Consider the following 15,047-nt stretch of genomic DNA (forward strand, 5'->3'; position numbering starts at 1 on the left):
TTTTGTATGTCATCAGATTTCAATTATCTGTCCAGTCTGGGCAGACTCAGTAACCTGAGATGGACTGAACGTGATTGTGCAAAGTAGCTGTGAGAGCTGCGCCGTGGTGTCAGTTGTACACATACGCCGTTGTGGGCCACCAGGACACAGCCACTGACCCACATTGAGAGCAACATGTCTGCAATTAGATTACACACTAATTATGAGCAGCATCAGCAGATGACAGCCCGCGCCTACCACTGCTTCCCTTCTGTCCGTACGCCATCATCAGACACTCATTTCCCAGGTGGGGTCCTTTGGGGCGATGTGTTCCTAGGCTCCATTAAAGGGAACAGCTGATGTGACTAGGGAAGGCCAGTGAATGCGTCACCACTGGCAGTGGACCAGAAAACCACTTTATCTCCCCTGCTGTTATTCTACAGTCCATTGAGACTGAAGCTGAACGAGTTCTGCTTGTTTCATAGGGGATTAACAGGGTAAAGTCTTAACATTGATTAACACTGATGTTGTACACTAATTTAGAAATGATTTCTGTTTGAAGACGTGCTAGGAGGGTCTCTAATTTGAAACGGTATCGAAGCGAAAGACCAACGTCTAAAGAAATGCCAGCGATCAAAATTTATGGCTGCACACACAAATCAAAAATCAAGTCTATCATTCAGAATAAAACAGTATTTAAAATCTTATTTGAGGTCCAAGATAATGTGAGAAAAATATTAGCCTTTTAACAGATTTCTTATATTCCTGCTATTTTCTTACGCTTGACTGTTTCAGATCGCAACGTAAAATCGAGGATGAGCACAGTATTTATGAAATGCAGTTTTCAAATTTAGAGTTTCGTTTACTGATAAAGCAAGCTTTCCAACCTGATCTGACTCTGATGTGAAAAAGTAATCGCTCCCTCATCGTGATAACTGGATGGGCCGCGCTTGGGGGTGAGAACTTGCTTCCTCTAACTTGCTGTGGGGACATTTTTGCCTCTCTCTTCTTTGCAGAAATGTTTTAATTCAGCCACATAAGAGCAATTCATTGTTCCACTAACAGAAGCAATTTACCATGTTTGACTGAGGTATAGTGCTTTGCTAAACTTCTGTTTCTTTTAAGCCATACATAACAAGACACACCTTTCTTTAGATGACGTTTTATTTCTTAAGACCGTGGGTGATTACTTTTTTCACGAGGCTTGGTCGGTCCGGATAGCTCAGTTAAACAAATTTACACCGTCCGCATCTGATTTAGCTTTGGTTAGTGTTCTTTTTGTTTGTTTTTCTGGGGTTGAAATAATTTTTAATTACATTGGTTCAGTAGTTATTTACCATCGTAAACAACTTCACGGTTTTATCAATATTTTTTTTTTTGCCCGTCAGATGCTTCAGATGGTTGTATAAGTGCATTTTTCAAATATTTTGCTTAAAATTCATTTGTGCTCATTTACAGAGCAGTTGAAGGAGAAAAAATATTTGGAGATTGTCCTGTTTGGTTATGCACTGTAATGTGAAATCCCTCAGGCACTATGGCTAAACATCTGCAGTTTCAAGACTTTTTCAGACTCCAACAGGTTTCCTTCCTGCATGCGCTTCTCCACTAATTGTGCCCATCAAATCTGACCACCCTGTAACTGCTGAAGAAACTTATTTGCTGATTTTATTTAGTTAAACTGCAAACAGAACTTATACCTTACTTCCACTGTTCCAGAAAGACTAGTTTTGTTGGGTAATTATAATTCCTGTATCAGTAATTAGGTGAACTCTGAAGGCAGCTGATTATAATAGATTCTGCTTATGCAGAGTAAAAGGCGGTAAATGCAAATGCACGCCACACTTCAGCTTTACATTTGTAAAAAATAAATAAATAAAAAAAATTCATGAAAATCAAGTAAAAATTTCCCGTCTTCACAATAATACACTACTTTGTGTTAGTCTTTCACTTGCAGGAAAACTCCAGTAAACATTGAAGCTTCATGTTGTGGCTTGAAATGTTTGAAAAACTTCAGTGGCTATGGATACTTTTGAAGGGCACCGGAAGTATCTAAACATAATCTTTAAATATAAATGAATTAAAGTATTTATCATCTCTTTTTTTTTTTTAGCAAAAAAAATCACATTAAAAAAAGAGGGAGTCGGACAAACAGGCTGATATTCAGCAGCATGCACTTTAGTGTATCGTACCACGCTGGAGGCGCGTTGTTGTGGAGCGCAAGCTTGTGGCAGGCAGGAGGACGGTCGCCATCTCTGGGTAAACACTGTAACCATATTACGCAGTTGATATTGTAGTGTGTGGACTGAAGCCGGAGCGCACAGTAGCAGCAGCAGCTACAGCCGCGGCAGAAGGCGGGGGCTATGCTGCCCGCAGCAGCAGCGACCACAGAGGACACATACGGCGGCTTCAGAGCAGGACTGACGCTTTTGTTTGTCTCTTGCACGTCGGAGCTGTCACTTCACGTCTGAAAGGGATCCTCGGTGCGCTTTCATCTCCCTGAGCTGTTTTTTTTTTCTTTCTTTCTTTCTTTCTCCCCCTCCAATGTTTTTGAGCGGATGGGACTTGCACGGTTCCAGTGAAATGGGATTTTAATGGTGCACGTAGCAGCAGCCTGTGCACAGCCGGGGGACCGTAGCTGTAGCAGCGCGCCGGGTGATGATCGCCGAAGAATAAAGCGGTGCAGCCAAAGGTGCGCAACATCTCGTTTCCATGGACAACACGTCCATAATAACACAGGTTGCAAATCCGAAAGAGGAGGAGAGCATCTCATCGAGTCAAGATAAAGGTAAGCCCGCGCAAAAATGTCCATTGACACAATCTGTTCTCTGTTTTTTTTTTTTTTTGTTTTTTTTTTTTTTTTGTTCTTTTTTTGTTTGTTTTTATTGCGTTTGGTTATTTATTTCTGGATTCGGCTGTTAGCGCGGCGACAATCTGTCCAGATCAGTAGCCCTCTGTAGCAAAGAGGAATCTCTGGACCGCAATAGCAAAACAGTATCGACGTAAAAATCCTCCATTGTTTGGGTGAAGCAGGGAAACGTTACCCACAAAAACCTGCCTGCTTTACCCCCCCAATTCGGCTGGGAGTATGCTGTAACTTTGTTAGGGGCTTTATTTCGTTGCCACCACGCACACGTTTAATTTAGCTCAATTAAATCATGTGTATGTTTTTCCCTCAAGTGTGAGGGTTTACTACAGGGGGGCGGGTACAACATTACCTTCTCCTTTACACTGCTCACAAATACATGCCAGCATCAACAGGAGTACAGATCTGCCACTACTACTGGGGAAACTAACGCAATGAATTGATCGAAATTCACGGGAACATATTGTGCTACGCTACGCCTGTAACCAGGGGCGCCCCCAGAAACTTTTCTAAGGGGTGGCCAGATGGTGACCGCTGATAATCTTGAGGCAGCGTTGCAAAAGCCACAGCAGATGTTATTTATTTATTTTTTTTTTAAAATAAACCGTAGCTAAATGTGTGCAAACAGGCAAGAGTGGCAAACCTTTAAAAACCTAAACAGATATTACAGTAAATTCATTAAACATAAATAAGATAAATTGTGCAGCAAGCTGAAATACATGAGGAACACCAATATAGAAATAAACGAATAAGGCAGTGCATGTTCAAATATTTACCACCTGCTGCTGCAAAAAAGAGAACATAAGCATCATCAGTTCTCTTATAAAATATTCCATGAGGAAAAGTCTCTGTATAAACGTCAACCTCCACCTGCATAATAAACAACAGCTGAGCAGCTTCTGTGCAGATCACAGAAGCTGAGAGACAGCACGGTCTTTTCTTCTTTTTCTTCTTCTTCTTCTGTGTGCAACAATTGTAAAGAGACTGATGGCAGATCCTCATCATTAGTCAGGGGGTTTCATCAACATTTGAAGTGCATTTATTAGCCAACGGTCATAGCAAAACAGTTTTCGAGTAACACAGGTTTACTTAGTGGCTGACACTAACTAGCACCCATCCCAGCGAGCCACTGAGTGCTGGGAGGCCAGAGGGACCACAGTGTCCTCACTGCTACACTCACTGCTCTCCTTGGAGAAAAAGGTCACCTTTTGGTATCATCCACACTCTGAGCAGCTCTGACATGCAGCATTCTGAATCACTGTAAGCCCCCCTAATTAAGACAGCATCTCCTTCATGGCTCGTAAAGATAAACCAATCAGAATTTTGTGGCCAATTTGAGATAACGGTTTACGCAGCATTTGTCCTGCGGAGGACGATCTTTGGAGAATTCTGTTTTAGACAAAAAAATAAAAACAAAGTAAAAATATAATACGAGAAGATTTAAGAGCACACACAGACACACCACATGCATTTATGTATCTACGTACACACACCACTTACTTCACTGAATGAAACACCGATCTCACAGAGAAGGATGTCATAACACTTTTATGTCTGCTAATTATATTAGCATATTATATTTCAGATAATTTAAGATTAGAATATGACATCACACCAATAAAAAAAAAACTTTTTTTTTAAATGGAGAAATGCATGCTTAGTGAAAAAGTTATTTTCAAAAGCACTTTTGATTTGATAAATTGGGCTCTTCGGATCACGTATCCCAATTTGCTGAGATGTGCTTGTATGTAACAGATGGAAGATGCAAAAAAAACAAAGCCTTGCTCTCTCTCACTGTCTTCCAGCATGAATGACGTGTAACAGTATGCTGTAGAAAATACAGTTTCTCTTTAAAATATATGTATATTTGTGCTTATAATGGTTTCATTATGAAAAAAACGTTGCTGGTTTTAAAAACAGCTAATTTGATGTGTTTTTTTGTTGTTGTTTTTACTAACAATGTTCTCACTAAAAAGTGTTGCTCTTTACCTGGTAGTGCTGAGATAAAACGTGTTCACTGACTGGAAAAATTAGGATTTTGGCTCTATTGACCAGTTGGTCAAATGAAAAACACTTTTTATTCCAATCAAAAGCCATGTTCATGGATTTTGTTTTTTACTTCAGTAAATACATTTTAAACTAAATCTAATTAGGCAGAGTGTTTTTGTGTGTGTAATCTTTATTCTATTCACAAAATGTTTGTTTATTTAGAACTCCAAAAGTCTTTTATTTGCTTGCTACCTCATTGTTTTCAATTTTCTTCTCCAAGGAGCTCAGTGTAATGTAATTCCACCTAAAAACAATCGCCAACAGAGAATGGAGAAGTTTGTGCTATTAAAATGTTTTTTTCTTCTTCTCTTTTTTAGCTTATTTTAATCTCTAATTCAGAATTCCCCACACTGTGTTCAGAGCGTTTGCTCGCCTCGAACAGTGAATCCCAGATGGCGTGTGAAATCTGATAATTAATCTGGAGGGATCAAATCCGGGTTCGGCCGCTGACCAGAGATGACTTAAAACACTGACACACACTGTGCCTACTCGATCATTTTTGACTGCTATTTCAGATACGCAGTAATGACTTAATTCATGATCACTTTCAGTCACGTCGCTGTGCAGAACAAAATGAAAGCCAGTTACAAAGATGTGTTTAAAGTTGAGTAATACTCACACCATTAGCAAAAAAAATACAGTAAAGCAAAGAGAAAGCTAAAAAAGAAGAAAACAATACCCTCCAATTTAAAATAAAAAATAACAAAAATGCATTTAAATCATGACGGATCTGAGTCTTTCATTTTGACTAAAAATTAAGTAAACACTGGTTACTTAATGACTTACTTAGAGGTTAATATTTGAAAGGAAACTGTTGGCGTATGGCATTAAAGCACACCCCAACCTTAAGCTAAGTTCAACTCGAAACACGCATCTTTGTTTTTATATCAACTTTAAGACACTGTTGACTCATATAATTCCTAAGGCCTTTAGTCAGTACAGTCATACCTCATTTTAACACATACTACCTAATACTTAAGCCTATAATTAAGGTGTCCAGTGAGCAGTGGTGTTATGTAATAACTGGTTGTGTTATGGTACCACGTAATTATACCAAAACATTCAGATACGGGCCTTTTAATTTGGCTTGTGCATCCCGAATGAACATGACTTTTTTTATTTAAAAAAGAAAAAAACATAATACATACCTTGTGGCCTAGCAATGATGTCATTGCCCAATGTGCATCCTTAGCGTGCGTGCTCTCCACTTTAATACTTTGTTTATTTGCGTATTGGTTCGGTAGCATTACAGTGCCAAGTACATTTGGTGAAAACAAATGTTTTCATTCACCAAATGAATGTTTTCATGTGTTTTGGTGAATGAAAACGCTTCACAAACTAATGCCGTATTTATGAAGAAATAAAAACAAACTTAAACTTTGATTTGGAAAATTTCAATCATTCTGCAATTGTTTTGGAAGTTGGTCCCCTTCAAGGTTTGCCCACTTGTAAGTATGAAATGCATAGTAGTCCAACACTGGATATGTAGTACAAGGAGTCATTCTGTAAACTCATTTGAAACATCTGTACTCACTATGATAACCGCTTATTTAAAGTAATTTTACTACACTGCTCAAAAAAATAAAGGGAACACTCAAATAACACATCCTAGATCTGAATGAATGAAATATTCTCATTGAATACTTTGTTCTGTACAAAGTTGAATGTGCTGACAACAAAATCACACAAAAATCATCAATGGAAATCAAATTTATTAACCAATGGAGGCCTGGATTTGGAGCCACACACAAAATTAAAGTGAAATGTTCCCTTTATTTTTTTGAGCAGTATATATTCTGCACATCATTCTATCTAATTAGATGTGGTTCCATGACTTGGATAATCAGTATCTCTCAACAGGAGTTTGTTTAGCTATTTTAGGATGAGCAGATGTGTTAATCTCTCATCTATTACCAGAGCAAACTGACTCAAATAGGGATCAAATATGAATAAATGCAAAAGGTTCGCCATGCTAGGTTTTCAGTAAGCAATATACGTTTACGTTATAAGCTACGCTTGAGCGTTTTTATGTCTATTTGTTTCTCACGAGTCATGAAAGTACCAAACTGCAATAGTTTTAACTGACTAAATGAAGGTAGGAAATTGGGGTACAAATTGGCAAAGGGGGCAAACTGACCCATATCCAAAATATTTACAATGTCCCTCTGGCATCCTGTCAGCCTCTGGTCCCCACAACTAGCTGAAAACAAACACACCCTCAGTCAATCGGTAAAACCAAGGGGGGGTTTGACCGGGGGGCTTCAGGGATGGAGTGCCTGCCCTTCACTTCCCAGCTCTGCCAAAGCTGACGGCAAACAGCACTCGTTCTGCAGGTTTTCTCTTTGACCTGCCTGCAGCGAGGCCGCAAATGAATACACGCTTTCACACGTTGAATATTTCAGAGCACTGTCCGGCTGTTTTTGCTCGGCTAATTTCGTGCTGCTCGTTGGAAGAAGTCATGCCATATAAGACCTATGTTTGAGTTTCTTCTAAACGTTTTACTAGGTGCAGATTCAACTTGTCTGCTAAACAGATTTAATCACAAGTGCTTGTATGGAGCTTGTGGCGGGGCAGTACTTTCCATTTATGCATCTCTTCATATTGTTCGAATCTACAATGGGACACATTAGATTTTTACTTGAGTCTAAAATAGCTTACTTAGTCATAATTTAGCAAACACTCTCCTCAGAGTGCACACATTTCAAACATAGATTTCTGTGAATCTATGTTCACTGAATTAGGTAGCCACAGTTTTCATAGTATGATGCAATGAGATGTAATTGCTGGACTAACAAAAAGGGGAGGGGGAGTCATGAGGCGCCTGGCCTCACTCTCACTTAGTAATTCACTCCGGCTTTTCTTAATCTAACAGTCAAGGCAGGTGTCAATGGACAAGCTATTTACCTTAATCAGATTAGACTAAATCTGACTTTAGCTCTTTACGTTTTAAGGTGTGATATATGTCAGGCAGGCCACACAGCAATTTTGAAAGCGGACTAATGGAGCCATTGCACATTGATCTATTTATTGATCGTCTTTTTGAATTTTCCTTAATATTTGTTGCTCATCTGAGAAGAAGAGAAGATTAAGTCTAATGCGGAGTCTCATGAACAGAAAGCTTCTGTCACGCTGTTGTGGCTATTTATTTGTGAGTTTACTGAGGAGTCCCTAAAAAAATACTACTTCAAGAAACAGTATCCTGGAAATAAAAACAAAAGCAAATGACTTTCTGAATGGGAATAGTGTAACTTCTCCTAAATTGAGGTTACCTGGAGCTGCACCAACTACAGATACAGGGTAATATTTTAAATACCAAACATAATTAAAAGGTTAAAAGACATATATTGTTTCTTCTCACTGTTTGACATAAAACTGAAGTAAACGTTTTCTGTTTTACTATGCTTTGAAACAATTTGGGAAAACGTGGATCATTCCATGGCTTTTCATGTCTTCGTTAGCTTAATTCACAAAATTGTAATTCAATGGAAGCATGCCGGTGGATAGATTTTAAGGCAAAACATCAAACATAAGCCTTCCTTGTGTGAAAATGGAATACTGAAAGACATCATCAATTAGGAAAAAACAAATCAATCATTAAATGAAGAAGAAATATTTGTGGTAGCCCTGACTAAACTACAACAGGAAGTGTTTAGCCCGATTTAATTACACACAGTGATATTTAAAGGTTGCATCTTTCTATGCAGTGCATGTAAACATCTAGTTTCAACCGAATGCTCAAGATAGCTCCTTCTTATTTGCTTCACGTGAGCGAGAAACATGTATGTAACCGGAGAAGACGCTCACACACGCACTCACACACACGGAGGAGCAGCAGATGCTGGGATTTCTGCACGCTAATAGCATGTTAAACAATATCACTCCCTCTGACTGTTGGTTAGAAATTATTTGCATTCCCTGGAGAAACGAGGAAAGAAAAACACTGAAGCTGTAATTATATATTAATCTTGAAAAAGCCTCTGATTTCATCCACAATTGGTTTTTGAGGTTATTCCTGGAACCCGATGCTGCACATTACTAAAGTGTTTATGATGAGGGGACCACACCTGCAGAAGAGTGAGCAGCTCTGCTAAGTGGGGGAGAGCTACTGTGAGTTTTGGCTGTCTCTGAGTCTCTGGCACAACTTGGCAGTCTCCTGTGCACAGCACTCCGCTGCCACGGCCAGCCTCAAAGTGTTGGGGAGCTTGTGCTCGGTTAGAGGCTTCTCCGTCCTCTGGGAATCGCATTGGACTGCGGTGTGCATACAGTAAAGTCAATATTCAGTGCAGCGTTTTGACTGAGAGGATGAGAAGGAGGAGAAAAAAAAAAAAGTTGAACTCGGAGCCCTGAGGTTCAGGTCCTTATTACCAATTTATAAACGCCTTTCATCCAGAGCAGCTCAGAAAAACTGATTATATTTACCTCTGGGGAAAAGTTTTAGAGAAGACATTTCCTGAGACATCTTTATTTCTCTAGTCCAGTTCCAATTTGGGCAGCTCATTGGGAAGGTTAAATGTGAAGTGGGAGATAAAGGATTGATGGTTTTCAAAATTCGTGGAAATCTGTAAAAAGAAAACAGTAAACTGTGTTGTGTGTGGGATGCTTGTAAATAACATCTAGTGTAACCAGTTGCACTCAGTGATAACTTCTTGCAGAGCACCACTCAATTAATCTGAAAATGGAAATCAAGCCATGGCTATCCAAATAACCTGACTTTACAGGCAAACAGAGTATTAGTCGGTGAAGTAGCTGAGAGACCAACAGTAACTCTAGAGGAGCTGGAAAGATCCACAACTCGGGTGTGAGAATCTCTTGACATTTGTCATCCACTCAACAAGTCTGATTGCTATGGACACTTTCAAAAGAGAGTTGTGTTGTACAACGTTGTATACTTGGTTAAAGGAAAAATATTATTACTATTATTACGATTATTATTATTATACCCCAGGCATAAGGACTTTCTGCTTTACCTTCTTTATCTTGTTTTTGTACGGGCTCTCCATGACGGCAACCAGTAGCACACTTACTGTGTGTACTTACTTTTTTTTTTTTGGCTCATGCACTTTAACGCTGCTTCTGTGGAATCTTTGTAGTTAAAGCCCATTGTGTGGAAACACATTTGGGAGTGGAGGATTTCCTGTCAGGCCGTGGGGTCCCAGAAACCACACATAAAAATACTCGTAAAAAGCGCGCGCGGGGTCTGTGTGACCCCACCAGTGTGACCCCATCTCTTACGACTGTGGGAGAGTTAAAGACTAAAGCAAATATGGTTTGACCAATTTTCCTGCACAACTTTTTTTTTTTTTTTGTGGTCTATCCCATAAAATCCCAATAAAATGCATTGAAATATTTGTAGGACACTTGAACATGTCAGTTTTCTCTTTTGGGTCTATTTAGTGTAACTTTTTGAGTGTGCCTAATATTTAGATTTTTTTTTAAAGCACAATTACAAGTTAAGCTGTAGTTTATCTAATGTGTTTTCATTCTTCCTGGAAACTGATAAGTATATAAAAAGACAAGGAAGTTATAATTACTTGTGTTAGGACAGAATGCAATCGAAATACTTAAGATAAATGATTACATCTGCTCACAATAAATACTCAGGATAGCAGTTAATATGAGGCATCCTTTATAACTATCACTTGTCAGACTTAGCAAAGAAGCAGCTACTCTCCGACTCATCCTGTGAAAATCCACTGGGGAAAACAGTGTGGGCCGTATCTTTCCTCACTCCTACACTTGGTGACTATTAAGACTTAAACCATATGTGGACAGGAAGTCCACATGGTCTTGCTCACAAGTTCCAGGCTAGCTTCCAGTTTAGAGCACAATTTCATAAATATTGTCTTGTTGATATCCTGTATCCACGTCAACCAGAGCCCGATAATCCAGAAGCTCCACGTGCAACAGAAAGTGTAAATAGACCTGGACACGGCCTGTGAAATATAGAAATGGAAATTGAAACACTGATTTAGAAAAGCGGTGTGTGCATTTGCATTTATTGATGCTCTGAAGCAGCTAATTGAAACTCAGTGAAATTAGCTTCAGAAGGCAACTTATTGTTGAAAGAAAGCCTAAAAAGTCCTTCTTTTTTTTACAGTTTGCCACAAGCTTTTTTTTAGATTTTCTGTGAAAATTGTAAAATATTTATCCTTTGTTTTCCATTTCAAAGCCATTTGTGTCGGTACATCTCATAAAGTCTTAAGAAGATACATTGAATTTTGTGGTTTTAACCTTACAAAATACTCTTAAAATGTGTTCAACTCAATATTTATTTGTAGCGTCTGTTCTTGGAAGTTTTTCTGCAGAGCAGGCGTTTGGGGTTTTTCTGGGTCTATTTTTATGTCCCTTTGCATTGGACGGCACTATTTGACGGCGTCGATGGCCAGTTTCATGATTGAATATGGGCTCCAAGTGCAGCGAAAATGCTGATATTGTTTGTTTTGAGGAAAGATTCTCTCAAATGAGAATTGCCGAAGATTTCAACTACGTTGATAATATCATTTGGCTTCATATGAATACTTGTGCTGACAGATATAGTTGCTTTGGCTCCATCAAAATTCAGACTTCTCATTAACTCTGACATTCTTGTTCTGCTGGAGCATGCTTGTGATGCCTTTATTTAAATGCCTGGTGTTGTTGTTGACTTGCATCATGCTCCGTTTGGAGCCAAAGAGCCGCCTGCTGCCGGCTGCTTTTCTCCACTTCAAAGATTGTTTATCGCCGGAATTCACAAGCTCCTCTTAATTCAGCATCCGTTCGGCCAAACGAACGTAGTCATAACAGATCAATACAGTCAGAAAAGGAGGCAGAGGTCAAGAGCGAGGATGCGCGCGGATGTCGAGAAGAAAGAGCAGGAGAAAGCGCTTGGGTTTCTGTGACAAGGGGACGGTCTTTCTGCATATTTTGCCCTCTACTGCTTGGCATTTATCATCTCTAATTGGCCATCCTAAACAGAGATCGTGTTTTCTCCTCAACGATTTTCCGTCACACCTCCTGAATTATGCTGCACAGCAGTTTGTGTAATATTTGACAGAATGACGTTTTTTTTTTAAAACAATACAACAACTAGACATTCGCACGCAGAACAGGGGATCATAACATGTACAAGGAAGACCTCTTCTCATCCTCCAGAGGTAAAGGTGAACTCTGTTTAACTGTGAATCTCAGGGCCTCTAAGTAGGACATGGCTGTGTGTGAAAATGAAGAGATGAATGCCTTTCAGAAAGAAGAGGCATGGGAAACATGCTCACGCCAACACACACACACACACACACACACAGACACAAATAGATGACCTACTTGTTTACTTCCCTTCCATCCATAACAAGCAGGCATTTAATGTGCAAAAAAAAAAAAGAAAGAAAGAAAGGGATTTACAGCAAGAAATGCAATTTGACGTTTCAGTGCCTACTCAATCATGAGTGGGCTTTACCGAGAACAAAACTGAAAGCTGTTCGGGTTTCAGAAGAGCAAGGCTTAGCAACATTTAATCAGTTCGTAATGACTTGTGCCTGTAGAGGAGCTTCCTAAAGTCGGGGGGGAAAAAGAACGCTGATGACGTCTCGGTGTTATCGGATCGAGCTCGGTCTGGAGATTCAGCATTTTCTCCTCAATTAGATCCTTCTTGTCTTCTAGATCCTTCTTCTCCACAAAGACAGCCATGAATGAAAAGTCAGTCTTCCTCTGAGCAGCAGACGCAGTTGAAACATCAGGACTACCCAGAGCCCTCGTTTAGACCTTCATATGTCCAGCAAGTTTTATCCTTTTACCCAATTTTACTAAGTAATACAAACACCTAAAAACATGTAAAATACTCACTGTGCAAAAAGATGCAACCTTTTTTTTGGTTTTTGGAGCCTGTCTAATAATTAGTGTGAATAAAATTTCTGTTAATATAAAATAAAATAAAAATCCTGCCTTCTAAATGAGACATTAGCTTAGAATGAGTACAAGCTCCTGTCTGTCCATTACCAGCTTTCATTACTGATGTTAAAGTTGCATCACAAAACTCGCTCGAACATGCAATGAGGCCCGAGGATGTGGCTTTATTCACCTCTGAGATATATATTTTTTTTACTTCTGTTTGTTGTTTATCAACATATAGGCAAGGGGGGATTTCCCATCAGTCACTAAGCGTTTGGCTGCTAGAGAACAGCTGTGGAGGTGAATATTAAAAATAGATAAATAACAATCTTCAGACAGTCTTCTCATGGAGCGCGAGCCGTGATGGGGACGACTGAGACTATTCTGTTGTGTAGCGCTTACAGAATAGTCATATCTTCCTCATTATTTCCCCCCCCCCCCCAGCTCTCTCTGAGTTTGTCCCCGCCATTTTTTTTTTGTCATCTTCATCAGCAGACAGAGAGAGAGAGAAAGAGAGGCAGCAGAACTCATCCTCCAGGAGCTGCAGGCAGGCTGGCTCTGTCACCGTGCTGCTCCTACGCTTCTGTACAGCTGCAGATGGAAAAGCAGAGGGGCAGACCCACCTACATCTGCTCCGAAGCCCAACCAAATCATTTATACATGGAAGTCACAGCAAACCACCATATTCAAAATGTTTATGGCGTAATGTGACTTGCATAAGGGAGTGTGGGATGAATATATATATACACACACATACATGACTCTTCCTGGGTAAGTTTGGAAGTAAATCCAGAAGGGCAGTCGAGGGTCAGTGAGTTTGACAGAAAAAGGCATGTGGACAGAGTGTACCTCCACACACTGTAATTTCCAGCCTCAGCTGTCTGTGTGGGAAAGTACGGAGGCTTATTGGGAGTTAATTTTATCATACTGAGCTATTATTGCTTTGATGGCCTCATACATAGCCCACTGTGGACTCTGGTGAGAACACAAAGTGTGACACAAACAACTGTCACTCAGTTTTTATTTATTTATTTATTTATTTTTTGCGTTTTTGCGTGTGTCCGCTGCGTTTGTGTGTGTGTGTGTGTTTAAGTGCATTGTGAAGCAGCTGCTGTTTGGAGTAAATATTGTTTCATAAGCAGAGCAATTATAACTGTCGTCACCCCTCTTGGCGGGAATTTCTCTCTGGTAAAATAAACAAGATTTTTTATTTTTTTAACGAGCAACAGCAGAGCTTGCTTTAATGAGGTTCTTAAGAAGAGCTGTAACAGTTTGTTGAGTATTCAGGCAGAAATGCACATTCTCTTTTTAATTTACATGTAGATTCCTGCCAAGTGTGTGTGTGTGTGTGTGTGGTGTTTTTTTATTATTATTATTTGACAGGCAAAAGAAGATCCTAGAAACAATTCTGTGACCTTTGCAGATTAATTTTACTTCTTGGATCTGTTTAGAAGATTGTAGAAAAATCTACCGAACTAATTTCAAGAACATTTGGCAAAGAGTTGGAAGATGGCTGGAGCCCAGTCAACCCTTATTACCATGTCCAGATGAATGGACACTTGTGAAAGAAATTCCAGTTGAATATAAATTGTAGCAAATCTTAGATAACATCATTTTTGTTCCCATTCAGACCAGCAGAGGCGATGGCACTTCCATTCCAACCACACTGTCGCCAATATATTGTGTCAAAATAACAGCAGTGAATGGCAGTAGTTAAAAGTCACACTTTTCTATTCACAATCAGCAAGGTGTTTTCCTGTCTTGTGATCAGTTTAGTTTGGCCAGTGTTTATGTTTAAAGGGGAAAAAAAGAACATGACGTTGGAGTCATTTTTGACTTTCCAATAAGATGGTGTTGTGGTGCAGTGATTTTGTATTTAGACAGACCAGTAATTATCCCAACAATAAGAGACTGAGAGTTTCTTATATCCATTTCACTTTGTGTGATAAATTGACTGAAATGGATGGATTCAGTTTGGATGCTTTGGAACAATACATTTGCTTGGCATACTCAATTTAAGTTGTTTTTGGATTTTTTTATTGCTTATTGGGCCAAGAACACAAGAAGATAAAGCATATCTTAAAAACAAACTGCAAAGACAACATATTTTAAACTTTTTTTTTCAAATATATTCAGGCTTGTAGCGTTACATAAATATATTGATTATTTTGTTCAAAATGGAAAAATACATAAAATGAAAACGAAAATAAGCACAAGATAACTGAGAATATAGTAAAAGTGCGGTAACATTTTATATTAGTGAGTCACGCCGTGCTTGTACAGAGCAGTGGCA

General features: G+C 39.2%; 1 protein-coding gene across 1 annotated transcript in view; it reads left to right on the forward strand.

The window, feature by feature from the left end:
* Positions 1-2,130: 2,130 nt before the first annotated feature.
* Positions 2,131-15,047, forward strand: part of ctdspla (CTD (carboxy-terminal domain, RNA polymerase II, polypeptide A) small phosphatase-like a) — a 32,160-nt gene continuing 19,243 nt past the window's right edge. Inside the window, exon 1 of the mRNA XM_014969929.2 lies at positions 2,131-2,764. Within this exon, the coding sequence (XP_014825415.1) occupies positions 2,689-2,764 (76 nt within the window). The 5' untranslated portion in view covers positions 2,131-2,688. The remainder of the gene's footprint in view (positions 2,765-15,047) is intronic.

Source organism: Poecilia mexicana, unplaced genomic scaffold, assembly GCF_051168715.1.
Source record: "Poecilia mexicana isolate PSO_F unplaced genomic scaffold, ASM5116871v1 scaffold_20, whole genome shotgun sequence".
NCBI classification, from domain to species: Eukaryota; Metazoa; Chordata; class Actinopteri; order Cyprinodontiformes; family Poeciliidae; genus Poecilia; species Poecilia mexicana.